This window comes from Penicillium riverlandense (genome assembly GCF_028828495.1).
Source record: "Penicillium riverlandense strain IBT 135883 chromosome Unknown utg000001l_segment0_segment0, whole genome shotgun sequence".
Taxonomy (NCBI): Eukaryota; Fungi; Ascomycota; class Eurotiomycetes; order Eurotiales; family Aspergillaceae; genus Penicillium; species Penicillium riverlandense.
This window is the reverse complement of record NW_026643194.1, coordinates 3,474,429-3,500,601: the sequence shown is the minus strand read 5'-3', so window position 1 is coordinate 3,500,601 and position 26,173 is coordinate 3,474,429. Positions and strand designations below refer to the sequence as shown.

General features: G+C 50.7%; 11 protein-coding genes across 11 annotated transcripts; 6 read left to right on the top strand and 5 right to left on the bottom strand.

Moving 5' to 3' along the window:
- Positions 1 to 122: 122 nt before the first annotated feature.
- N7474_001422 (DsbA family oxidoreductase) lies at positions 123 to 937 on the top strand (the record flags this gene model as incomplete). Its single annotated transcript, XM_057192837.1, has 2 exons — positions 123 to 167; positions 290 to 937. 2 exons carry the CDS (start codon positions 123 to 125, stop codon positions 935 to 937), a joined length of 693 nt encoding a protein of 230 aa, XP_057057790.1.
- Positions 938 to 1,341: 404 nt separating this feature from the next.
- On the bottom strand, positions 1,342 to 3,678 carry N7474_001421 (6-phosphofructo-2-kinase PFK26; the record flags this gene model as incomplete). Its single annotated transcript, XM_057192836.1, has 2 exons — positions 1,342 to 3,163; positions 3,395 to 3,678. 2 exons carry the CDS (start codon positions 3,676 to 3,678, stop codon positions 1,342 to 1,344), a joined length of 2,106 nt encoding a protein of 701 aa, XP_057057789.1.
- Positions 3,679 to 4,827: 1,149 nt separating this feature from the next.
- On the bottom strand, positions 4,828 to 5,286 carry N7474_001420 (uncharacterized protein; the record flags this gene model as incomplete). The annotated part of the gene is made up of 2 exons (XM_057192835.1): positions 4,828 to 5,229; positions 5,278 to 5,286. The coding sequence occupies 2 exons, from the start codon at positions 5,284 to 5,286 to the stop codon at positions 4,828 to 4,830; spliced, it is 411 nt and encodes a 136-aa protein (XP_057057788.1).
- A 500-nt stretch (positions 5,287 to 5,786) lies between these two features.
- Positions 5,787 to 7,480, top strand: N7474_001419 (FMN-dependent alpha-hydroxy acid dehydrogenase; the record flags this gene model as incomplete). The annotated part of the gene is made up of 5 exons (XM_057192834.1): positions 5,787 to 5,829; positions 5,880 to 5,938; positions 5,996 to 7,214; positions 7,268 to 7,341; positions 7,394 to 7,480. The coding sequence occupies 5 exons, from the start codon at positions 5,787 to 5,789 to the stop codon at positions 7,478 to 7,480; spliced, it is 1,482 nt and encodes a 493-aa protein (XP_057057787.1).
- Positions 7,481 to 7,781: 301 nt separating this feature from the next.
- N7474_001418 (class I SAM-dependent methyltransferase) lies at positions 7,782 to 8,759 on the top strand (the record flags this gene model as incomplete). The annotated part of the gene is made up of 1 exon (XM_057192833.1): positions 7,782 to 8,759. The coding sequence occupies one exon, from the start codon at positions 7,782 to 7,784 to the stop codon at positions 8,757 to 8,759; it is 978 nt and encodes a 325-aa protein (XP_057057786.1).
- A 188-nt stretch (positions 8,760 to 8,947) lies between these two features.
- On the top strand, positions 8,948 to 12,278 carry N7474_001417 (uncharacterized protein; the record flags this gene model as incomplete). The annotated part of the gene is made up of 4 exons (XM_057192832.1): positions 8,948 to 9,628; positions 10,305 to 10,883; positions 10,937 to 11,062; positions 11,121 to 12,278. The coding sequence occupies 4 exons, from the start codon at positions 8,948 to 8,950 to the stop codon at positions 12,276 to 12,278; spliced, it is 2,544 nt and encodes an 847-aa protein (XP_057057785.1).
- Positions 12,279 to 12,970: 692 nt separating this feature from the next.
- Positions 12,971 to 14,235, bottom strand: N7474_001416 (O-methyltransferase; the record flags this gene model as incomplete). The annotated part of the gene is made up of 2 exons (XM_057192831.1): positions 12,971 to 14,002; positions 14,068 to 14,235. 2 exons carry the CDS (start codon positions 14,233 to 14,235, stop codon positions 12,971 to 12,973), a joined length of 1,200 nt encoding a protein of 399 aa, XP_057057784.1.
- Positions 14,236 to 14,950: 715 nt separating this feature from the next.
- N7474_001415 (cytochrome P450) lies at positions 14,951 to 16,749 on the top strand (the record flags this gene model as incomplete). Its single annotated transcript, XM_057192830.1, has 6 exons — positions 14,951 to 15,146; positions 15,202 to 15,335; positions 15,403 to 15,753; positions 15,823 to 15,879; positions 15,936 to 16,111; positions 16,167 to 16,749. 6 exons carry the CDS (start codon positions 14,951 to 14,953, stop codon positions 16,747 to 16,749), a joined length of 1,497 nt encoding a protein of 498 aa, XP_057057783.1.
- A 3,938-nt stretch (positions 16,750 to 20,687) lies between these two features.
- N7474_001414 (uncharacterized protein) lies at positions 20,688 to 21,777 on the top strand (the record flags this gene model as incomplete). Its single annotated transcript, XM_057192829.1, has 2 exons — positions 20,688 to 21,711; positions 21,764 to 21,777. 2 exons carry the CDS (start codon positions 20,688 to 20,690, stop codon positions 21,775 to 21,777), a joined length of 1,038 nt encoding a protein of 345 aa, XP_057057782.1.
- Positions 21,778 to 22,423: 646 nt separating this feature from the next.
- On the bottom strand, positions 22,424 to 22,723 carry N7474_001413 (uncharacterized protein; the record flags this gene model as incomplete). Its single annotated transcript, XM_057192828.1, has 1 exon — positions 22,424 to 22,723. One exon carries the CDS (start codon positions 22,721 to 22,723, stop codon positions 22,424 to 22,426), a length of 300 nt encoding a protein of 99 aa, XP_057057781.1.
- Positions 22,724 to 23,253: 530 nt separating this feature from the next.
- Positions 23,254 to 24,545, bottom strand: N7474_001412 (uncharacterized protein; the record flags this gene model as incomplete). The annotated part of the gene is made up of 4 exons (XM_057192827.1): positions 23,254 to 23,731; positions 23,793 to 23,910; positions 23,971 to 24,337; positions 24,393 to 24,545. The coding sequence occupies 4 exons, from the start codon at positions 24,543 to 24,545 to the stop codon at positions 23,254 to 23,256; spliced, it is 1,116 nt and encodes a 371-aa protein (XP_057057780.1).
- Positions 24,546 to 26,173: the final 1,628 nt, after the last annotated feature.

Below are 26,173 nucleotides of genomic sequence, written 5' to 3'. Positions count from 1 at the left end.
AGCAATGTCCCTAGCACGGCGCTGACAAATCCGCAGTTAATGCAAACGAGACTGGGGCAAAAGTACATCCCTCATCCCAAAACCCCTCAGTCTCCCTTCCAGCACCATCGCAGGCATCCAAAATGACCAACTTCAACATCCAAATCATCTCCGACACTGTGTGTCCGGTAAGCGTGCTTCCTCCCCGTATATCAAGGTCGCTGTCTGCCAGGGACATACATCCCCACCTCCGGCACAATGACATCACGCCACGGCCCGTGCAAATGAATAAATAACTAATGAAATGCAGTGGTGCTATGTCGGCTACCGACGCCTCTCGCGCGCCATAACAGCTCACAAAACCAGCTACCCGACTGATACGTTCAGTCTCACCTGGCGGGCATTCTACCTCAACCCCGCCTCGCCGGGGTTTCCGGGTGTGGACAAGCAAGAGGCGTACAAGCTGAAGTTCGGTGCGGCCCGCACAGAAATGATGCAGCAGCGTCTAGCTTCCGTGGGCGAGGCAGATGGAATCGCGTTCAAGTTTGGCGGGAAGACGGGCTCGACGAGGGATTCGCATCGCTTGCTGTGGTATGCGCACCAGCAGGAACAGCAGCAAGAGAAGACCACTGCCTCTACGACCGGTGCTCCCGGCGGATTGCAGACTCGCGTCGTGGAGAATCTGTTCCGGGCTTATTTTGAGGAGGAGTTGAATATTACGGATCCCGCTGTGCTGGCTGACGCTGCTGTGAAGGCGGGACTGGGTCGGGATGAGGTGGAGAAGGTGCTTAGGGAGGAGGTTGGTGGGCAGGAGGTTGATCGGGAGGCGAAGAGTGCGTCCCAGCAGCTTGTTAGTGGTGTGCCGTATTTCACGATCCAGGGGAAGTATATCATTGAGGGCGCGGATGAGCCGGAGAGCTTTTTGGAGGCCTTTGAGCGAGTCAAGCAGGATGAATAGTTAGTTACGCCTTAACATGTACTTATTTCAGAATCTACTGGTTGCAGATTAAAACATTTCTTATCAATTGCGAGCTAAATTGATCATAGAAGCAGAGTAGAGCAAGCAAGGCCCACCGTCATTCAATCTGCTCAATGTACGTGGTTGATAGAGCATGGCTGGGTGAACGCCAAAGAACCATGCAGAGACAGCGAGCATCATGAGGTAGGGAAAGCAAAAACAAGAATAAGAATAAACGCCCGTTATGCACCGCGCATCCACGAAAGCAAGTAAAGGAAAAGATTCAGCATGGTAATACACTAGTGTAGATGGGGCAGAGATACGATCCCCACGGACACCGGAGAGAAAGAATGAAGCAATCGTCAAGGGTCATAGCATGTCGTCAGGTGTGACACCTTGTCCAACTACGCGGCCGGGCGAGCGCTGACCTGGTGCAATTCGTAGTCGGGAAGGTAGTCGAACCAGTCACTGTCTGGATTGTAGCGGTATGCCTTGAACTCCACTCCGTACGGCTTGGGCTCCAACATGTAGACCATGCCCAAGGGAACATCGAGGTCGGCAACCTCTTCCCGCTTCAGACCACGGAAGTATGCTAGGAGCACGCGGCAGATCGATCGATGGCTGACCAGAAGGACATGGTCGGTGGTGCGCTCGATCTCGACAATCACCGTGCGCAGCCGATTGATGATGTCCAGGTATCCTTCACCACCAGGTCCAGGGTACCGATAGTACAGCTTGTCCCGTTTGCGATGCGCATATTCCTCTGGATACTGATGTCGAATCTCGTCGTACGTCAAGCCCTCCATCTTTCCGGCGTGAATGTCATCCAGCATTCTCATCTCCTTGACGTCATAGTCGTCTTCGTTGAAATATTCCACCGTTTGAACAGAACGCTGCATCATGGACGACCACACACAGAAATTGCGCGGCCGGTCTCGCGGGACGTAGGACGGGTTGGGCGGAGTGCTGTCGCCGGGTCGCGGAGGGAAATGTTTCAAGAGATTCTTCTGTTGCTGGTAAATCTCCCACTGCCGTCGTTGATGGTCAATGAAGCGACTTAAGGCCCGGCCGTACCGCCGACCATTTTCGCTAAGACCGGCATCTCCACCAATGCGTCCCGCCTCGTCGTCCGTACTCTGGCCATGTCGTGTGATCCAAATCTGGCGCGGAGAGAGGTTGAAGTTCAGCAGGTAATAAACAACCTGTGAGGAAAGAAAGCCGTGGGTCTGGTGAGAAACAATCTTGCGGCCGACATCAATCATCTGGATATAAGCCATATCGTGCTGCTCCTCGTATTCACCCAAAGGAACATAGGAGTTTTCGTAGAGAGCCACCCGCTTTTTGAAATCCTCCAGTGCCTGGGACGGATCCTGGCCCTTGTAGTCCGGTCCGGAGAGTTTCAAGCGCATGTTGGCCTCCAGCAGGCCTTCATCCACACATCTGCTTTCTAGAAACAGGATGCCCAATTCAGGACCCGCGCGTGCGCGAATGTGATCGACAATGGCCTTGCGGCGCTCCATGGTGCTGTTGGTCGCATCCAGGATGCCAACGCTGCCGCCCCGATCCAGAATGTACTCGAGCAGCTCGTCGAGAGTGTCCAGCGCGACCTGCTCTCTCATCTTCACGGCACGCGCGTTCTGCGGGTCAAAAAAGCTAGCCGACTGGTCCATGGGTTCCATGGGTTCCGGAGACGATTCCTTGACATTCGGCTTGGCGGGTTTGACTGGGCCGGCATCGGTAGACGGTATGACGACGCTTCCATGCTCAGAAATAGAACTGGGTTCTTTGTCATTCACGAGGATCTTGGCTGGAACCACAGGAGGCGGCAGCGTCGCTTCATTCTCCGGCAGCGCGGGCTCCGAGTTCACACTGACGCTCAAGCGCCGCACGGAGTCGACCAGGTCCTTGTGGATGGCATTGGGGCTCTTGTCCATGCCAATGTTCAGCCGGGCAGGCGAGGGAGACTTGCCGGCCGCAACGCGGCGGCGCTCCCCGACGTTGAAGATTTCGGTATCATGCTGGAGCCAGTTCAGGTACCGGGCCAGCTTCTTAGTGATGTAACTTTTGCCGCGTGCCGGCAACCCGACCATGACAATGACCAGTTTTGAGCCGACATCGCGCTGGGCAATCCGGCCATCAGGAGAGACCTTGGACTTGGTCAGGCCAGGGATATCAAGAGTGGTCGCTCGCACGCGGCTGGGAGTGCCAGCCTGAGACCGGCCCAATCTGCAAACAGCAGCAAATAAGATTAGCTAGTGTCTGGAGCATGAGTGGTCACACGAGTTGAAAAGTGGCTTGGGGGTCTACCTCGGGCGGACAAGACAAGAGCTTGACCCGAGGCCCAGCCCAGCCCAGCACCCTGTCGATCCACCGAGGCCCTGATAGGCTCGGAGAAAATGACAGAGACTATAAAAGCGACGGTCTGGAACAAATAATGAATAAACGAACGGGACTTACATCTGTGGAGACGGCGGTGCGGTAGAAACCGGAGTGTCACTCAGGGCGGTTCCGACTCCGCCCTTGGTCGCAAGCTGTGTTTTGTGGGCATCGGAATGCAAGTCATTACCTAGCGCTCGCCCGACAACAGTCTTGGTCGGAGGCATCAGGGTAGTTCCCTCCTTTTCCGAGCTAGGCCCATTGGAGCTGACACCGTTGGGTCGCTGGCTATTATTACTCCTCTGGTCAGGATCCGAGGTGACCGACGTCATGGCCGACCGGGCGATGTTGGAATGTTGCGCCATTCCCCAGCGGGGAAGGGATTTGTTTGAGAGTCAGAGTGTGTCAAGCAACGGAAGGAGATGGATGAGAGACAGGATCAAGGGGTGATGATCCAGACGACGAAGGGACAGTCTTGCCTGCTCGAAGACAAAGGGGAGGCGGGAGCAAAAAGAGGAAAAGTCGTGGGAGTGTGGATGACTCAACCCGCCCACCTCAACGCAAGAGCGACAACAACTTGGGTTTCGTAGTGAATTGCCCTTGGTAGTGAGTAGGATGGAAGAGTAGAAATGCTTAAACTCCTATTCACAGGTGAAATCACCAACTCGCATTCTTCTAGGTGGAGTGGAGAAAAAAAATTCTATTCTTGAGAACGGGATACAAGGCAATAAACAGGTTTGCATTTGATGGTTATCATATTCCCTGCCTGGGACCACTAGGTCTTGCACACCCCATCGAATGCATCCATCTCCAGCTGAGAATGCGTGCCTCGCATGGATGGCCAAGAGCAACGCGCCACACAGAGAGCAAAAGAGGATGTCTCAACAATATTCAGCAAGCGTCCAGGTCGCTTCCCGTCTGGGCAAAGAGTGAGATATCAATACCAATACTCCGTGCATTGGATCAGGTCATGAACCGGGCTGGTCCGGGCCCAGGTGCTGGGTCTCACGGATGGAAAGGCAATTGTTGGGACGCCTTGTGCGATGGATATACCAAGGTGTACTCGGCAGCTTCTGTACTGATCTTGGCTCGGCTGCAGGTTGCCGCTAGCTCAACACCACCTTGGAGAGATAGAGACCGCTAGAGTATTATCACACGTTTCGCACTGGAACTTGAGACGGCCCATGATTGAGATCATTCATATGTCATATGTTGCTCCACTGTCTGCCAAGAGCCGAGGGAGCGGTCGCAAGCTTCATACTCGATCAGGGCACATATATGTTGGTCTTCGTCTCATAGTCTTTTCCATGATCCTTGCCTCTCAGCCGTAAGGCAGTAGATGGGCATTTTCTGCTCTGCGGTTTGTTTCACTAAGAAGGTTGGCATCAACTTCCCCAGCCCGTACCGGGCCAAAGGATGCGTGACGGTGGTTATGGCCACAGAAGCATCTCGCTGATCGACTGGGTAAATGACTCCAAGAATATATCGCATGGCAAGCGCCACGAAGATCGGCATCAATGCCCCAAGTTGACCGTCAGGCCGATCAAACACACATATGCAGCGATACTGAGGGCGGTTAAAACCAACACGGCATTGCCACTGGTCCGGAATTTATGGCGATGTATCCCATCCTCGCCCAGCTCGGAGAAAAACTGCCGGTTTCCTTGCGAGCGACGGAAGAGGCCGATGATCAGGACGCCCGTGCCGTAGATGGCGAACAACGCACCGATGCTGTAGAACTCGGCTGTGAAGATCTTGAGGACGACGAGGGCAAAAGAGAATTGAGAGAGGGCTGTGCGGACGTAGGCGCCTTCAAAGGTGCGCTGGGCGGCGCGCACTTCAACCATCTCGTCCGAGGTTAGCACTGCCGACCGGGCGCGGTGCATTCGAAGGCGATAGCGGTCTGCCGCACGTCGCTGGAGGATGTTAGATTCGGCTACACAGATAGACAGGAGATCTCGTACCTCGAACATGGCGGCGGCGTAGTTGTTGATGTGAGTGTGATTACGATTGTGTTGTTGTCGAGGTGGAAGAGGTTGAGGAGGGAAAAGGGTCAAGGCTCACGTGGACGACCGATGTTGCACCAATACTTCTTCATTCCTCTTCCATCACCTGCTCAGTAATGATCATTCATCATCATTATCATCTTTCGATTTCTATACCCTTTCGTTCTCAATAATGGTTCTTGTTATCTGTAAACTACCCCCGACATGATTTCTCCACCAATGACCCTCATCCCGGCTATCGAACTTGCCCAACCCGGCGTTTCGGTCGCCGCCCTTCCCCACATCCCCCGTTCCCCAATTTTGTCGGACCCAATTTTGTCGGACAAGAGGCCGACAAACTTCGGGCTTATCTCGACCGAGTTTTCCCACTCCTCTCTTTTCTCAACCCTCCGTGTCAGCAGTCGTGAGAACCGGCTGTCTCTGGCTCCCGTTCTCAGATTGTTCTCAGTGTTTCGCAGTGGGTGACAATGGCGAAAGTATTCGATGCGGCCGAAGGTATCGTTCCCACCGGTTGGATTGGAGTAGATCTCATTTGAGTGTTCTCTGACTCGACCTCATAGTCGCAAAACATAATACCCCCGAAAGTTGCTGGGTAATCCTTTATGGCAAGGTCTACGACGTACGACTTCCTCAATACATACAGTTTTTCTCAGAGCGATATTGACCCAGAGACTAGGTGACCGACTTCATTGACAGCCACCCCGGGGGCAAGAAGGTTATCCTGAAGCTAGCAGGCAAAGATGCTACCGAAGAATATGACCCGATTCACCCTCCCGGCATCCTGGAGGATGAGCTCAAACCCGAGCAGTGTATAGGCACTGTGAACCCGGACACATTGCCCAAGAACGAAGCGCCAGCGGCGACGCAGAAACCCGCCCAAGGACCGCCACCAATGGAGCAAATTCTCAATCTGGACGAGATTGAAGCGGTGGCTACCAGGCAGGTTAACAAACGAGCGTGGGCATATTACTTCTCCGCGGCCGACGACAAGATCACCAAGGAGTTCAACCGCGAAGTATACCGATCCATCATTCTGCGGCCACGGGTTTTCGTTGACTGTACCCGATGTGACTTGGGTACTACGTTCTTGGGGCACAAGGTGGGACTTCCCATCTATGTGTCGCCCGCGGCCATGGCCCGTTTGGGCCACCCTGCAGGCGAGGCAGGCATTGCAGAGGCATGCCGCAGCTTTGGGGCCTTGCAAATAATATCGAACAACGCATCCATGACCCCAGAACAAATTGTCAAGGACGCGGCTCCGGACCAAGTCTTTGGTTGGCAAATCTATGTCAATGTGGATCACAAGAAGAGCGAGGGAGCGCTGGCACGCATCAACAAGCTCAAAGCGATTAAGTTCATTGTTCTCACGCTCGACGCCCCCGTTCCTGGAAAGCGAGAAGACGACGAACGAAGCGGTTTTGAATTGGCGCCCCCGACTCCTACGACGACGCAGGACACGGAAGATGTTTCTAAAACAACCGGTGGAGTCGGCCAGCAGCTCTTCGCTGGCACCGATCCATCTCTGACGTGGAAGGATACTCTGCCGTGGCTTGCCAAGCACACGGATCGGCCTATTATCTTGAAGGGTGTGCAGACTCACGAGGACGCATACATTGCATCTCTTCACGCTCCCCAGGTTAAGGGTATCATCCTTTCCAACCATGGCGGACGGGCCATGGACACGGCCCCGCCAGCCGTCCATACTCTGTTGGAAATCCGGAAATACTGCCCGGAAGTTTTCGACAAACTTGAAGTCTCCGTGGACGGAGGAATTCGGCGCGGCACAGATGTGATCAAGGCTCTCTGCCTGGGCGCCAAGGCTGTAGGCATTGGACGGCCTGCTCTCTGGGGCCTCGGAGCAGGGGGAGTGAATGGTGTGCGTCGGACTTTGCAGAGTATGTGGGACCTATGGCTGTTATAGATGCACATTACTGACTCTTTTCGATAGTTCTGGCCGATGAAAGCAAAACCGCTATGCGGCTGCTTGGGGTGGAGAGCGTGGATAAACTCGGACCCCAGCACGTATGTCCTCGATATATAACTGATCAAGCAAGAAATATACTAACTGCCACAGGTCAATACCCGCCTCACTGAGCAACAGATCTACGACGGACCTTCGGGCCTTGAGTCCTTGCGGCGTGTTTACCGGGCCAGGCTGTAGTGGTGGACCAAACGTAGATAGTCCGTGGAGTGTGTATAAGCCCTGCATTTCTTATAATAGTAGCATGCCACGTATTATTATTTTGTGTCTAGCGGAACCGATGATGCTCTCTTCATACATCGTGCCAAGAATGGCAATCTTCTTCATACTTCGCGACAAGACAACACGGGCGGTAAGCGCTAGCTTCGGATTTAACGGGCTGAATAACTAAGGTGAAACTGGAGGCTCTCGCAGGTCACCACTGTGTCCTTTTCCTGTTGCTTTCGCTATAATCAAACAACAATCTACTCCCCAGGCCAAGATGGCTGATACCAAGGATGCCTCAACCGGCCACACTACAGAGGCAACTTTCCGCGCTTACACGAGCGAGCAAGGCGCGGCCTACTCCGAGGCGCGGCCAGGCTACCACCCCAACCTGTACAAGCGCGTGATAGACCACCATGTTTCGACCGGTGGCCAGCTGGGCACCCTCATCGACGTTGGCTGCGGACCCGGAACGGCGACTCGGCCCTTGGCACCACACTTCACCCACGCCTTCGGGCTGGATCCATCCCAGGGCATGATTTCCACTGCTCGTCAGAACGGCGGCACAACTTCCTCCGGCCAGCCCATCCAATTCGAATGTTCGACTGCCGAGGACCTGGCCGCGGGCCAGAATCTCATTCCCGACGGCACAGCCGACCTGATCGTGGCCGCAACAGCGGCGCACTGGTTCGACATCGCGAAATTCTGGCCACGCGCCGCCAAGATCCTCCGGCCCGGCGGCACGGTTGCATTCTGGACCACCAGCTCCATGCAGGCGCACCCGTCCGTGCCGAATGCCGAAAAAATCAATGCGGCGATGGCGGAGCTGCGCGAGCGCGAGATGATGCCGTATATCGAAAACGGCAATCGCATCAACCGGTCCCTGTACACGGAGATGTTCCCCTTACCCTGGGAATGCGATCCGCAAGTGCCAGAATTCGAGCAGAGCACCTTCGTCCGCAAGGAATGGGGCACACCCAATAACGACGACGCGGAAGTGGAGGGCGGAGAGCTGTTTATTAATGGGCAGCGAGAGGTGTCGCTTGATTTGATGGAGAAGATGATGGTGACTGGTAGTCCTGTACATCGGTGGCAGCAGGCTAATCCGGACAAGGTGGGCACGGATCAAGATATAGTCAAGCTGATGAGGAATCGGATCGCCAAATTGTTGCATGAGGCCGGTGTTCCGGAGGGGAAGGAGACACTGAAGGGCAATATTTGTGGAGTTTTGATCATGGTTAAAAAGAAGGCGTAGATACTAAGGCTTATTTTGTACGTTAATAGTTTTATTTCATATAGCTACTTATTTATTATGCCTTTGATCAGATATTATCAATTCTGTTAGGTCTTCTTGCCCCGCATTTCTGTCAGACCCAATCGAAATCAAATTCAAATCCTACCCTAATCAGGCCTCTGCCATATTCATCACGACACCTTGACTTAATGTTGTCTTCTAACGTTTACTGCCCTCTCTGTGGAGTCATCTTACTGCCCAATACCGACCTTGCCGACACTCGCGTTCGCCATTGGTACACACAAATACGAGGCATCTACCCAACCGATGCCGCTGCTGGCGATCCTGTCACCACAACCGGGGTAGGATTCGTACGCTACCGAAAAGAACTCCACGCACCGCTTGACAGTGATCGATCCTATTTCGATGTGGGGATTGGGCCGCTAGAAACGTGGAAGCTTTGCGAGTCATCTGGCCGTTGGTGCTTCGGCATACACGACTCGTGCTGGAGATTGCTTCTCCTTAGGCTGCGCCACTTCCAGGATAAAGCGGCCATTGCAAAGTCGGTCTTCTACCAGCTTTATTGCACCCCTTGCCGCTATGCATCCACCTTCCAATTCGGCCACGACTATGAGGGTGCTGGGCAAACACACGAACCGTTCGGGCGGTCCGCAGTAAATCGGATGTCGCAATTCTATGCCGACCCTTTCGAAATCCCGCACAACTTGGAGGACTTTGGTCATTATAAACCCTATGTTCCATCTTCCGGCGATCCAACGAAAGAAAGACGCGAAAAGCTAGAAAGACATGTCTTCACTGAACTCTCTCCAGAGCTGAAATTTGAGATATTTTCATATCTATCCTTTGACGAGCTCCTGAATATGAGACTCGTATGTCGAGATCTAGCTCTACTTGCAGCTGTCGAAAGCCTTCCACTGTCGTACTGGCGGAGCAGGTTTCTCCGTGGTCAGGAGTTTGACTTTCTGTTCCCGAGCCTCACTGATACGCAAAACTGGTTTGGACTTTTCTTTGGGACTAGGGCATTTCTAAGAGCCGGATACACGGAATTGGTCAATCGGAAAAGAATACGACAGCTACTAGAACCCATTGCTGCTCTTGTGGAACTAGAGGCTACTTTGTGCAAAGGTCCATGCGGATCGGCCTTTCGCCTGAGGAAAAGCGAAGGCGGCTATTTCCAGCTAATTGATGACCACAGGACTGAAAAGCCACCTCAGTTCATAGAGATAGCTAGATCGTTTTCTGGTCAGCTAGCCTCGATTTCCGCGGAGAGTTCCTTGGAAGAGGGATGTCGTGTGCTTTACCAGAGGGCACAATCATTTATGCCCCCGTGTCAGGAGTATCGACAGCGAATAGGTATCTCAACCGTCCAAATCGGCGCAAAGAGTTTTATATCGGGGATAATTCTCTTTCCGTCGGGGGGAGCACAATGTCGTTGATCGTCTAGTTGGATATCGCATTCCAGCATCTGAGGTGTGGATAGATATACCGTCTACCGTAAAATCTGTTTGTGTGGCATTTTGCTCGGAAGGGTTGACGGGAATCAAGTTCACATTCACAAGCTCGGATTCATCAGCCTGGGTTGGTAGTAGCAGCGGCCCAGGAATTGCTTATGGCACCATAGGCATTCCGGATAAGTTGGAGCAATATCGCCTGCTTGCAGGTTTGGATCGATACAAGATTGTTTCACTCGGCCTTGGTGAACTGACATTGAACCCCCGCCCCGGAGCTTCTCCGAAGCTAACCTCTCAAGATGCAATGGATTCGCTTCGTGTACAGTCCTATTTGTGGACCTCGCATCTTCCAGGACATGAGGGTTTAAGAATCAGCCCTCTCCTGCCGTCCATGCCCTCGCGAGCCTTTGAACCGCTGACCAACATTGACTTTGGTGGCCCAAGAGGCCTATTTCTCAAATCCTTGACAAGACTTACTTTCTACATGGCCTCCGATTCCTATCCAATCACGGGCATAGAGATATTCTACTCTGATAGAAGGTCTCTGCTTTCCGGCACTAAAGATGGCTGTGAGCTGTCCTTTTTTCTCGATGGCTCAAACGGAGAACGTATCAATCAACTCGGGGTTCTAGAAGACAGTTGGAGAGACTCAGTCGGTCTAGGTGGCTTACAGGTCCTTTCCAGAGAATCCCCAAATATCTGTATGGGTTGCTAACTTCGACCTAGATCTCAACAAACTATGGACGCACTACCACTTTTGCTCCTCTTCGCCTTCGACTCAATGCAGCACTTAGTCAAATACCAATCTCGCCATCAGGTAATACCATCACAGGATTGGTTGCTCTTGAACAAGTATGCGCCTAGATAGCAATACCTTACGCAGTTCCAAACGGCAGCTGAATAGATACAGACAAACCAATCTCGCCTTATCCGAGTCGGCATTCAGTCCCAACAATGTGATGAACAGCGTATGCCACCACCGGATACTCTGGATTGCGAATGCTATCGGACACTCGAATATCAGCTACGATACGACGATAAATTCACTCATTTCATAGATAGTTCAAACCCCAGCAACTATCAGACCTATGCATCACTAAAGGACATCCGGAGTATCCAAGCATCTATGGGCATCCAAGGCCGATCTAGAATTTCGAATCGCTTATCCGGTTTGAAGTTTGAGTATTACAACCATCCAAGTCCTAGCACAGTAGGACAATGGATGGATGAAATTGACGATGGTTTTGAATTCTCCCTAGATGAGGCAGTTCAATCGTTAACTATCTGGCTCACTCCAATGGGTTACTCTACTGAACGCGGGCTGGAGGTAGGCCAAGTTGCCGCCATCCACATTGAGACGACTCATTCTCGCAGCGTAACATTTCGCTCTCCGGACTTTCGCTCCCTTCCGCCCCAAAAGCTGCAACAGCAGTACCAAAGTGACCGTGACGAGACACTAACAGGTATCTCATGGATATTGAATGCATCTTGTGATCGCGTCCGAGCAGTCATTTCTGCCTCTACGAACGAAGGCCGGAGAGCTCAGATACTGGTCCCAGAACACCCTCCCCCTTTTGACCAGGTACGGAAACTTTACTTCGCGACGCAGAATGACGACGGTCATAGAGACACTATAGTCACAGCCGAAGCCTACTTCCGAGATCGGGCGATTATCGGACTTGTTTTCGTTTACACGTCGGCTGCAAAAGCGAGCCTAGGCGATTTCGATACCAATGCCCGTCAAACAGTTCGTTTTCCACTGGACGCTCAGATTGTTGGCTTTTCGGTCGCGACCAAAAAGCGTGACCTTGTGGAAATCGAGTTCGAGGTTGAACGAAGTGAGCAGCCTCTGTACAAGAAGCTTAGACTCTCCATCAATTACACCGTCGGATATGACAGGCGAGACGTATGGTGTAAAGACGAAGCGTCTGCGGAAAGCCATCAACGACTCTTAGCGGGTGACCGTGTATACGAACCCCCGAGCGAGTCGAAGCTGGTCGGTATCTATGTGGGCTGTCAGGAGTTCTTCCGTGTTGGAGCATTGTATGAGTCCGAGGTTTCTCAATAGGTATGTGGATTTTATTCTGCATATCTTATTTGCAGGTCCATGATCAAGACGGGTTTCACTCAAAGAAAACAGACGAGGATGCTACATAAAGAATATATGCGAGTTTTTGTTCCACGCGGATATAAATCAGCCAATCACGATCAGTTCCTCCAAGCTAGCTACAACCCTAATCCCGTCCATCTCCGTTCCACTGTGGCACCGGCAAAAAATCAGAATTTTTACCCGGTCGCCCATTCATCATAGGCAAAAAGAAATGACCAGACTGGGGCTCGATCCCAGGACCTTATCGGTGTTAACGATACGTGATAACCAACTACACCATCCGGCCAATTGATGGAGGAATGAGCTCCTTTCAACAATACATTCTTATTAGAGTTTCACGCCAACATCAGCGGAGGCCAATGGATGTCAAAGGTCTCCTTTGAGGGAGACCATTTTAGTATACTGGACAGATTCTCTTGTGCGTGTCTCTTTCTATCGCGTGTAGTTGTCTTCAAGCAATCCATAGTTCCTGGGTTCTTCACCAGGAGTTTGCAACAGGTACTGAATTTATTCAGTTGGTGGGTTGTCGGCTCATGGTGACTTGCGCTAAATTTTTGTCTCTCTTCGTCGAGAGATTTGATGATCGGGTCAAGCAGAATACTCGTCATGATAAGGAAAAATCTCAGCCATCTTTGTGAATGCCCTATACACTAGAGGTCCAAAGCCAACTCCGCCTCGATCAAACTCTCTGCAACCCCCGGATAGGTGTAGATGTTGACCACCTTCAATCCAGCTGCGGCCAGAATAGTTCTCCACTCAGCCTCCGTTCTTTCTCTAACTGCAAAATGGGCTAACATCATCATATCCATACTTGTAGCAGCCAGTGTCGGTTTTTCTTCACTGACAACAATTTCGTTCAACAAAACTCGCGAATAGCCCTTCTCCAATGCTGGAGCTAGGTTCTTTAAGATCATGATGCCATCTTCATCGCCCCAGTCATGGAGAATAGAGTGAAGAGAGTAGGCTCGCGCACCCTTGATTGGTTGTGGTTTGAAAAAATTGTAGGCTTGCGCCTCAAAACCCTCAGAGCCATTAGCTAACACGCTAGCGATAACGGGCTCGCGATCCTGAAGAATGATTCTCCCAGGGTGAGAAGTATATTGTGCGGCAAAATTAGCGACATCATGACCCTTTCCCCCACCGACGTCGACGAGAAGAACATCGCTGACGGACGGATCAAAGCCCGTAATCATTAGCTCGGTTACCGGGTAGAAATCGTACCAATTTGCCTTGCCAGCCCGATACGCACTCATAAAGGAGTCAAAATGCTGGAGGTGCGGCGGGGTTGCAACCAACCATTCGAAGAATGGAAGCTTGGTCTTGTGGGCGTGCTGGAAAGGTCCGTCTGTGCCACCCAGTGTTGGGGACCTATATTCGGAATTCTTGAAATACTCCGGAAATCCATTGAACGAAGGACGAGCGGCATCATAGCAAAAAGCGATGGAGTGTTGGAAATTTTCCGCTGCGAGATCGTTGCTCAGCCTTGTGGGGTGAAATGCTCCGTCCCTAAACGAGAGGAGATTCATCGCCACTAAATGTCTCGCTAAACGTGACAAGAGAACTGTATCGACCCCGGTCTTCTGGGATAGAGCCGTAGATGTCAGGCCCGCATGTCCCCCATCCCGCAAATATTGGAATAGTTTGACGTCGACGGCGAGGCGGACAATGGCTGATTGGGCCGGCTATCACCAATGCGGTTCAGTATGCGAGCAGGAGTGGGCTTTGGGAAAGTCTAGTGACTACTCACTTCTGCCCAGAAGGTTCGCTGTATAAATTCACTAGGAATCTCTAGTGCCGTAATCAATTTACGGCCGTAGTCGATTAGAGCTTCCCTTGAGCCAGCCTCGTGGTTGTCGAACGCGGTGCGCGAAGATGCGATTCCATCAAGAATCGCGGACACAGACGGATCGGTCATTGTTGTAGAGGTGTGTCCAAAAGGATACGTAGCCATATGAATTATGGCTCGAGAGAGGGGTACTGTACATTATAAAGACTGTCTTGCCAGCTATAGCCGAGACGTTGCCATTTTTGGGGGGAGCACCACTCTAAACCATTATCCACTAATTTAGTTCTGCCCCACCACAGACCTATAGGCGAGTTAGGGGTTGGTCCGAAATTGTTAGATCATATCCTTCCTCCAGCAATAGTGCCTCTAGCAATTATTCCCATACTAAGCCGCAAATGAGGCCGGCCAGACCGCCACACGACGGGGAACTGATGACCATTGATCAAAGTTCTCGAGCCACACGGGCCCCAATAAATTCGACTCAAGGCTCGTCTGGGATCTGAATGACAAAGGAGGTGTGCTTGACAAGGTATCGGTTGTGGAAACGGAGTCACATTAACTTGGCTTAATCTTTAGTGCGGCCTGGCGTGTGGCACGTTAGCCAACTAGCGTGTTGGCGGGTTAGCGGCTCGTAAGGGGGGCCTGATTTCGCCGTTCGGCCCCAAACCTACCAGGGCGGCTGACAAGCCCGATGAATCGTATCAAATGAAGAAATGGAGAGTTTCTATCAACGGCCCCCGCAATCCAATGCGTTCGGTCGGCCCCGCGTTGCATCATCGGTTAACTTGGCCATGATAGCATGCTCATACCTCACGGTACAATCATCCCGACTCCAGTGCCCAGAATGGATGTCTTGCTGCTGCTCTCGCTGGCCCTCGTGGTCCTGATCTCCTTCCTCGCCTACCGAGTCTACTTCCATCCTCTCGCTCATATCCCCGGTCCTCCATTGGCCAAGGTCACCTATCTGTATGAATGGTACTACGATCTGTATCGAAGTGGCCAGTTCACCTTCCAGCTTCGGGCCCTACATCGCAAATATGGTACCAATCCCACCCACCGTCTCCCTAGAGCCGATCTAATATCCTGTTCCTGCAGGCCCAGTCATTCGCATCAACCCCGATGAAGTGCACATCGATGACCCCGATTTCTTTGATCAGGTCTTCAACCAAACCAATGGTCGCGCAGAGAAGCCCCTGCGCGTCGCAGAAGCCTTTGGGCCGTATCCTGCGGTATATCTGCCCTCTCCGCCGATTCATCCAATGTCTACGAGACAGGAAATATCATTGACAGACCTAGACACTTGGTACTCAGTCGCATGACCTACACCGTCTGCGACGTAGTGCCTTAAACCCATTCTTTTCCAAGAAATCTGTCACCGACCTTGTCCCAGCCATGTGGCGTCCAATTGAGATTCTGCGAGAGCGTCTGCACCGCGCGGCTCAGACAGGTGAGATGCTGAACATGAAGTATATCTATGCCGCGGTGACTCTCGATATCATCAACGCCTACTGCTTTGCCCATGAGCCGCACAACGTGCGCCAGCCCGATTTCGGTCGCAAGGGATTTGATGATGTGGATAGCTTCCTGGAGGTCAGCTTGCTGAATATCCATATTCCATGGTTGATGCGCCTCACATATTCACTGCCGGTAAGGCTGTTGTGCTCTCCGGATTAGGGAGATACATACCCGGGTACTCATTCGGTGTGGAATGTTTAGGACCGCGTCAACAAGATCCTGGCCCCAGCAATGGCGGACATATTGGATTTCCGTCGGGTAAGACCGTCGCATGTGAAATAGAAGGATAGATGGGCTGACTGGCGTCCCTATAGGATTTGTCTCGGCAGGTGGAGGCCATTCGGCATGGTGAGGATACAGCCTACGAGAAAGCCGGCCATCGGACGGTCTTCCACGAGCTGCTGGCTAGCAAGCTCCCTGCGGTCGAGCTACAGAGGGACAGGTTGCGCGATGAAGCCTTCAGCTTGGTGACGGCGGGTTCTGGGACTACGTAAACCTTTCAACCTTTCCACAGTGGCCCTTGTTCAGAAACTAACCGGTCCCAGAGCATATGTACTGCGTGGGACGGCCTATCACATTGCCGCCAACCCAGCAGTGCGACAACGGCTGCATAACGAGCTCGTTGCCGCTATCCCAGACCTTCAGCAATTTCCCTCCCTGACGTCGCTCGAACAACTCCCCTATCTGACAGCCGTAATCCAGGAGGGTCTGCGACTATGTGATCCCGTTACCCATCGCATTAGCCGCCAATTTCCCGACCAGCCGCTCCAATGCCGCGGGATCTTCATTCCCGCGGACACTATCGTTGGCATGACCGCCATGCTCACCCATCTCAACGACACCATCTTCCCGGAGCCTCGCGTCTTCCGGCCCGAGCGCTGGCTGGGACCCGACGGCAAGCGACTGGAACGATACCTGGTGCCGTTCAACAGGGGCACACGCTCTTGTCTGGGTATGAATCTGGCGCGTGCGGAGCTGGTTCTGATCCTAGCGGCCGTCTTCCGGCAGTTCGACTTCAATGTGTCCGCTGTGCAACGCGGCCGTGACATCGACGTGAGCCGGGACTACATTTTGGGGGCGCAGGCTCGCGATACGCCAGGCATTCTAGTGACGGTGAAGGAGTGTTAGTACAAGGCTGTGTTGGCTAATTGGTTAAATGTTGATCGCGTGTGAGACTCCCTTTGGAGGAATTAAGGAAAGCGGATACGGACGGGAAGGAAGCAAATATGGTAAGGATGAATACCAAATGTTTATCTCTATGTCCTAGTAATTTCTCCACAATTGGCCTGTTAGCCACAATAATCGCGTATGTAAGAGGAACTCGGTTGTAGGCATCTTAGGGATTGACGTTGGCTCGCGGACAAAGTAGGAGAGCATCCAAAACTTGAGCTTAGGATCGCCCCGGTATGTTCGCGCCCAGTAGTGTTTCACATCTAAAAGCGTCTCGCGTAGGAATAGGAAATTCTGGGCGGCTATTTGAAACTTAGGGAGGTGTATCCAATCGAAGGGCGCATTCAAATGAAAGACACGGCCAGGCGTAATGAACCACACTGATCTACCACTTACGCGCCGAACTTTCGAGCCGGATCCGACTTGTACCCCTCTCTAATTAATTTCCATGCCCCATTCGAGGGTGAGATTCTTCGTGTTTTAGCTTAGCGCCCAACTTGTAGTCAGGGCGGGCGGCTAGCTGCCTTCAAGCCTTAAATATAAAATCCCTCAAACCGTAGCGCAGATAGTTTGCCCTTGCACCACTAAACTTTTTTTTTTTCAGAATTGAGTCTCTTTTGATGGATATTCTTGGCCACTAAGTTATCTGCTCTCTTCACTTATGGAGCCTCCGACCCGTTCTCAAGTATCGGAAAATTCTAAGAATGCGCCTAAGGGTCCATCTGCGTCAGGCTTAGAGGGCTCACAAAAACACAAGAATGGAAATAAAAGTATCATTCATGACTATTGCATAGAGACAATGGAAAAAGGATATAAAAGATGTATATGGATCTGCATCAAGAAAGGGAAGCAGTGGATCGCAAAAGACATAACGATCGACGACAAGGGCGAGCTAGGGATCCCTGAACTACGCAAAGAATTCTGCAGTTGGTGGAAGCGCTATTCCTTCTATTCAGTAGTAGGGGTTAAAGCAGTTGTGGTGCGATATTTTTTTCACCCAAGTCAATCCGATGCGCTAATAGCATGCCTCAGTTCCGGTTCGCAAAATTTCCTAATGAAACGAATGAGATTTCGGTTTTTGCAAAGGATTTCGACTATGATTCTAAAAAATCAGGACTCCAGTGTCAAATTGACAGCTTAACAATTAAAGAAAATCCTGAGGAGTGTCTCGATACTATGGGCGAATTCCACGCTGATCTTCATAGTTGCCGTAACAGATTCTATGATGTATATGGCAAAGAGCACTGTGCTGTTGAGAATCTCTACGACCTCAAACTACGGCAAGAAGTATACGAATGGTTGCCAGAGAGGATAGATTACTATTGGGAAAACGAAATCAAGAAGGAACAAGTGGACTTTCTTGAAAAAGGTATGTTTGTGACTCAATACAAGTAAGCGAAATATTATACTCCTTTACATTTTAACCTGTATCTGACTCGGCGCTATAGCGATCTTAAATGGGTCGCTGGAAGTGAGGCAAGGAGTCCTTATGGAACAATAGTCAACGGATTTCAGTTGATTGACGATTGGCACATCCGCTATATTTTGGGTCTTATCATAGCTTCTTTGTTTATTAGTGCCTGTGTCGTTGCAGTATCTACTGCCATTCTGCAAAGCTTGGAGGCTGGATTGACGGCAGGCTCATATGCACTTGCAATTTCCGCTTTGGTTCTTGCAGCTTTGACCTTCCTTAGCGCTATCATGTGAATGGCACATAACCATGTCTCAAGGAATTCTGATCACTGAACCTTGCTTTATTTGGTTTCTAAGTGTGGTACATCGTCAGTTGTGACTGCTTTTACGTATTGAAGTCCATGTGGATGCAGTTTAGATTCATTATATATTCTGTGGATAGGGTTTGTTCCTGTGTTTACTGCTATCCTGATTAGACTGTCGGGTTTTGACCGATAAAACTCTAATGCCAGAGATCCAAACAATTGTGCTGCGGGGCCTTTCTTATGGTTCTGGTCCTGTACCAGCGGCGGCACGCGGCTGAAAGTTACGGGGTGGAAAGGCGACCGTTTCTGGCCTCAGAAATGGTCATTGTCGGCGTCGATTTCACAGGTCCTCATATTCTAGCTGTAAAACGCGGACCTGTGAATTGACTGTTCCATATCGACTAAAGATTCGGAAGGCCACACCGCACATTTCCGAGCTCACTACTTCCGTTCTTTCCCAGAATTTAGAGCACATGCCCTCTCGATGAATATATCGAACTGGAGCGGTGGCGACAGCGACGCGGTCGCAAGTGTATTCGGCGACGAAGTTTTTCATCCACCCAGACTGGTTCAGTTCATACCCTTATCATTAGCCAAAAAGAGCCGAATCTTCACGTTCGTGCCGTGTCACCGGAGGTGGTATACTCGTGCTCTTCAATGTCCTGTTCACAATCCAAATCTTCGCTCTTATCTTTCCTCCACTATTCTTCTTGCTCGGACTCATCAAATCCGTTGTATTCAAAGCAATTATTTGTCGACTCATGGCCGTTGGAATCCGTTACTGGCCGTTAAAGCATTGCCAATGTGGCTCACAACTCTCTGAGATTGTGCGCTCCCTTTATGTTAGTGGAAGGGAAGGAGAGCGTACTGCTTCGCTTGAAGGATACTCGGTCCCACTCCATTTTTCTCCCCATCGTTTTCCATTCTTGTTATCAACCTTGCTTCCTGGCCTGGTTTGGATGAGGCCTTTATGAGGTATGAGAAGAAAGCCAGGCGAGAGGCTGGAGAGATTAGAGAAGTGGGACCTATTCACAACGGCTGGATCATGAGTGGCACCAAGAACGTCGAAGGAGGCAGTATTACACACCGGTGAGTACTTTTTACCTCCGTCACATCAAAAGGTACCCCTGTCTTGTTCACCAATTGGAGGCGTTTACCACGGAACATAATCATACGCTCCGGGATCGTGACCTTTTCGAGCGCTAGTCCTGCGCATTGGTCACCAACTACTGCATCAGAAAATGCAGTAGTAGGGGGCTAGATTGGTTCGTGTTCGTTGTGATTCAGAGGAAGATGGGTTTGTTTTTGTTTTGGAGAGCATGCATGAGGCTCTGGATATACTGAGAAGGCACTTATGGTTGGAAATCTGCGTGGCAGAATTATGGGAGAAATCGGCGACAAGAGAGGACAAAACGGCCCCTGGAGCCGTAATTCCAACCATGATGAGGGACAGGGGTGCGTACTGGAGCCCCAGGCAAAAAGAATGGACAACCGTTGCCGAGAGAGGTGTAGATTGCATTGAGGAGGTACCCAATAGGCTATAGGATACCGCCTCGTTGGGGGCAATTTTAGCAAATAAACAAAGTCACGAGCCCATCAATGCAAACCACTAGGTGCAGTCCCTTGCTTTTCTCACACCTTTCAGCAGGACACAGGTTTTCATACCTCAAACCCTCCTCGAGGTCTGGTTCTCAGCAGGCGAAGTTGTTCCAGATCGGGGAACTGCCAAGATGCCGCGTTGGGCTGCGATAAAAAGGGGCTTTCAAGCTTTAGGAGTTTTCTCCTCCCTGAGGGATAAAGAGGAGGTAACGGGCATGGAAACGCAAGACCTGGACAGCAGAAACGTGGACGGTGGAAATGACCGACTAAAAGTGAGATGGTTCTCCGAAATCCCGCGTTGCTCTGTACGTCCCATCTGTTTATATCATGGCTAGCCAAGGCCGACATTTGAGAATGAATACTGACGTTGCAATTTGAAAATTTCGAAAACAACAGTTCCAATGCTTGTATCCACCAGCTTTGAATTGCGGTTGCTATTACTCCGACTTTAATTGCATATGCAGATCGATCCCAGATATCGCAGCGGACGAGGACGTCGAAGCTTGCATGAACTCATGCCCGGTGAACCCCGATCAACGCTGTTTGTAGCTTCCTGTCTTCTCTCCCTTCATATCTCACATGTCTAATTTCCTTTTATTTGAAGGGACTCCATCGCGTATTCTTGACTTTTGCGAGCTGGTCGGCGAAGATATTCAACTGCCAGAATATATGGCACAGTTCGCGGGGCTGCATCGACGACAAGATCATCAATTCAGTTATAGTGATGGAAGTTACTACTCCACCGCCAGTTATAGTGATGGAGGTTACTATTCTACCCCCAGTTATGATAGTGGAATTTACTATTTCACCCCCTATGGTTCGAGCTCTTCGCTGCAGCCTGCAACGGCCACAACGGATACACCGGCTTCGGCGACAGCGATTTCTTTAACTAGCAGTGAAACAATAACATCATCATACACGTCAACTACTACGGGAAGCGCGTCTACAAATACCGCATTGTCTTCATCCTCCTCGGATCTCTCGACTGGAGCAAAGGCTGGCATTGGAGTGGCAATTCCGCTAGTTGTCATAATATTAGGGTTATCTCTATTATGTTACTTCCGCAAGCGAAGGGTGAACAGGAGAAATGGTGCAGGCAACAACATTCCTGAAATCAGTCAACAATCGTGGCCAGAGAAACCCTCGCCAAAGTCAAAAATCCTCCCTGCCGAAGCGGATAGCACCGCCCTTCACGAACCGGACAGCAGATTTATATTTGAATCGCCATCCGAATCGCCATCCTTGGATGCCGGTACGCGGAATCCTGGTGTTTACGAGATGAGTGGTAATTCTGCCGTCGAATATCCTCCCGTGGCAGCTTTCGCTACGCAGAAGCACATGACCTCGCTAGGCCATCACTTTTCTAAGACCTACTCATCCTCGGGTAACAATGTATCTCGCAAGGCGGTCACATCCTCCGCTTCTATGCCTGCCTCTGCAATGATCCCAAGTGGAGGTTTAGGTGCTTCAATGAGTGCCTTGACCGACTCTGGTGCGCCGTCGCAGAACCCACATGTGAAAACTTGGGAGGGTACTGAGCGGACATCGTCAGGTGTGGAAAACACTGATGCGCAATTGGCGGAGCTTGAGGCGGAAATGGCGCGTATCGCGGAAGAAAGAGAGCGCTTGCAACAAATGCAGGTTTTGGCAGACAGAGAGGCAGAGCTGAAAAGACAGATTGCCGCACGAAAAGATGCAATCTCGGAGGCAAAACCAGATAGCTCACTTTGAAATGGTTCAAATAAATGAACAACTCTTTCTTGATAAATCTAGCCAACCGGAGGTCCTACAGACTCATGAATTAGTTCATCCTAGTCGTAGCTTCAAGCGCTACCGTCTGATACCCTTTCCATAGTTTCATAGGGGAGATCGCAGCGATAGTTGCGACTGGTGCGAACCGCACAGAGATTGCCCCTAATAAGAGAGGAACACCAAAACTCACGGCGCCAGGCGACCCGCCTCAGTCGATGGACGACATCGCGGAGGGAGCCCGCCGAGTGCTTAATCACATCGAAAACAATGACTTGGAGGATAGATAAATAATGGGATATATCCTTCGGTATTGAACTGCCATGTTCAGATCGCGAATGGAAGGCAGACAGTGAGCAGGAGTGGAAGAATAAACTAGATTGAGGGAGGGTCCAGCAGATTTTCAAGAATCTCTGGAGCTGCTCTTCGAATATCACCCGGCGTCCGAACTTCAGAAACCACCTCGCTTTTCATCTCTCGGAGGGTTCACTGCCATCGTTCAACAGATTTGGCTCTTTCGCCACACACGATTTTCGAGCCATCAAGAGCGTGGTGGTCTAGTATTCTCAGATATTAGCTTGCGTGGCGCGCGTTGCCAAATCCTCCATTTCCGCATTCCGATACGGGACTTGCACATAGACGCGGATCATAGCGTGCCTTCCATGACCGTTGACCTCGATACAGGATAGTTTGAGTGACGCGCAAGAGGGAAGAGGGTCGCCTTTCTCAGTCTGGTAGTCGTGTTCATTGAGGATTTCAATGATCTTCCACTGGATTGGCTGAGGGTGGGATAGGTTGATGATCTTGCCGATCTGTATAGTTTGGCGCATAGGTCCCTGGTTGAACCAGGATCTTGGAGAAGACATCGAAGCTGGATAATTGTTTGACACGACGTGATATGAACGTGGGAACCTACGGAAAAGTGTGTGGGTCTCATGTTGACCTCATTGGCAACAGGCGTGTATTATAAGCTACGACCATGGGGACCTTGCCCAAAACGTACTAGCCTCTAGGGTTTTATCAACATCTAAAACCTTGAATTGTGTTTAAAAATATATGCGACAGACGGAATACCTAAGAAGTTAGCATAAACCATAAAACTTAGACAATAAACTCTTGTTAACGTAAATCCCGTAGCAGACTCGGAATATGGTGCCGGCCCTTCAGACTATATTCTGGGTTACGAGAATGAGAATCCGAACACTAAAGGCATGGTTATCGAAGATGGACAAGGAGAATACAGCAAAAAGCAAAGCAATCATCACCCAAAAGGTGTCTGCCAGCAACACCATCGGCGGCAATACGAAAGAAATGAAAAATGGCCCTATGAAGCCAAGCTATATATGCTAAAAGACCAATTTGACAAACGAACATCAGACAACGAACTTGACACTCTCTAGCCCTTCTTGCCAGGCCGCTCCCAGCTGACCATAACCTCATCCGTCCTCTCGATGCCTGCAGCCCCCCGAAGAATAGTCTCATCGCTGGTATTTTTTGTTTTATGCTGCATAGGGGGTTTCTGGTAAGAGATTTTCGGTTCGATGGCTGAAATTTCATTGCCGGATTTTGAAAGTCTGCCGTATTTCCGACCGCTGCCATAAAGGGGCAATTTGTAGGAATTGTTGCCAGAGGAGCCGGTCTGGCTATCCTTGCCGTACCTGACGCGAAGGTATAGGGGACGCAGAACGGGAATTGACGAGCACATGATCGTGACACAGCTTTCCGTAGCCGACCAGATGAGCATTGGCACTGTATCATCTTCGAGTTGGGTTAGCTCCACCAGTGTTGGTGAGGGTTGAGGAAACATACAGATATACTCAGATGCATTCAAGCCTCCGAGAGCGACGGTGCGGACGATGCCACATATTCCAGCGCTAGAGTATTCCCGTCAGATATCTGCCCAAAGGAGTGGGGAGTGGGTGTGTCCTGGCTTACAAGACTCCAAGACTAAGACCACAGGCAACGGTGATCTTCTCTTTGCGCTTCATGTTGAGATCCCAGATAACGAACCATGGGAGAATCGCAAAGGCAAAGTCGGCCGCGACAAACCATGCTAGAAGATGGTAGGCTTAGCATGTATAGATCAAATCCGCGGCAGTATAGGGGCACTCACATCCAACAGTGAAGCCAACCTTCGAAAAGTCAAGCCAGCATGTTCCTTTGACAGTTGGATTCCAAGTCTTCTGCACTGGCAAGCACTGTATTACGACAGTAATGCTGGCAAACAATGTGATGATAACGGTGGCCGCAAGGAAACTCCAAATGAACCAAATCTGGATCTTATTTCGCACAATTCGAAGAAGGAAGACGCCAACGGCACATTTGCCAACACCGATTACCATAAGGCCAGCCACCTGGCTAAACACTTCATACATGACGGCCGTGGAGTATGTGGCTGGATTGCCGACTTGTGCGTATAGTCGTCCTAGACCATAAACACTAGACACTGTGACGAAGACAGTGTAAGTGATATGGAGAACCTTCGGCACATTAGCCCTTTCAAAAGCAATATGAAGTTCCGGTTGTTAAGCTCACCAGTGCAATAAGAACCAGATAATCATCAGCGCCAACAGAGTTGAGAATCTGTTTTCGCGTATAGAGTCGTAGCGCCACGAAGACAGCAACAATGATGGCTTCCACCCAAAGGACGGCATTGGTCATGGGTCCTAAACCGCCGTATGCGCTCATGTTGAAAGTAGCCACAATAAATTCACAGATAGAAAAGAAAGATTGTTTGGTGATGGAGGAAAGGAGAGCTCGCCAAACGAGAAGATGCCGCCTTGAATATATTATTATAGAAGGGTTTATGTCCTGTACATTGGACGATATCACACACCTGCTGCCGATCCGAAGCAAAGGTACACTTTACCGTTCTGTTCCGACATGTCAATTAGAGCCAGCCTGCAAAGGACTCGAGCACCCACCTGGTCAATTCTGGGACATGAAGTCTAGGCCCCGTCGGCTTACTTCCCCGAAAGCTGTCACTGCCGGTTATGGTAAGGATGTGCCAGTGACACGAGTGACTCGTGTCTGTCGGCTAGCGCATATCTTTTTAAAGGAACGTTGATTGTAGTCTTCATAGACTACATAAAGCTCCCCAGAGAGTCGGCTAATGGCTATAACGAGCTTCTAACAGATTCAGGAGTATACAATAGTAGAATCACCTCTCTGCCACGGTCGTCTAGGCCGTTTGAACTACCCTAGACTCGAGAAAACTCTGGGAAATTAACACCACAACCCCCCGGTCCGAAGCAAAGTATGTTAGTTGGGGATTAGCATTGCCCCGGTAGAGGTGGCAGGGATCAACAAGCCTGTTTGAACTATCTGAAACCAGAGCAACCCGATGAAATGACACTACTACCTCCACTTGTCTGAAGCAAAAGTACGTTAATTGGGGGTTTTCGCATTGTCCTCTGTAGAGCTGACATGGATCAACAAAGGCATTTCAAGCCACAGCCCCACCACCGGAAGCTCGTCTGGCAGGAAACGTGCGATGATCATACCAGAAGTCTACAGGGGGTTAGTGCACTCATAGGAGACAGTTCAACCACTGACAGTACACATTTCAGCCTGTGGGTCCTAGCTCTAACGGCCAGGGGTATGTGTGCAGCCAAAGTCGCTCGCAATACTTGATACATCAACTAACAGGTCACCTTCCTCATTGAGTCCAAAAGAGCACACATCGTCGGCCGTCTTGTTGTGATGGGTGGCAAATGAAATTGGGAGATCTTTAAATCAGTAAAACCTAAAGTTCATGATATTCGCGCCCAACTCAAAGTAGCCTGTCAGAATTTATACGCATATCCACTTGCTCCCGTGTTCCTCCGTGTCTAGACTTGCGTCGGAGTAGCCAAAGTATGTCCCAGTTTCCCGGATAAGGATCAATTCACTTTTCGCTTGGGGGTAAACTTCCGGAATCCGAGAATAGCGGTTGCTGCAATAATTCCATTGACAAGGCTCCATGTAGAGAAGCTCTCCACCACCAACGTCGAAAGTGAACTCAACCTTAGAGAATGAACTCTAGTTAGGCTACCGTCCCGTGTGCTCACTTATTAACGCTCGTATCGCACAACTCGTGGAGCGCGGCTAAGACACGAGCTCTTCTCATTTAGGCTCTTGGGGCAAAGGTTCCAGGAACGACATACCCTGGAACTAGCACTTGACAGCTCCGATTTACGCTATAAATTGACTGCTCTAATGGCGCTGACACACCGGCGCAGCTTGGCAGGGTTTAAGTTTATGGTGGGTATGCGTTTTGTATTGGCGAGGGATCGGCTTTCAAAAGTACCATTAGCTTCGCTTGGATATCCTGATAA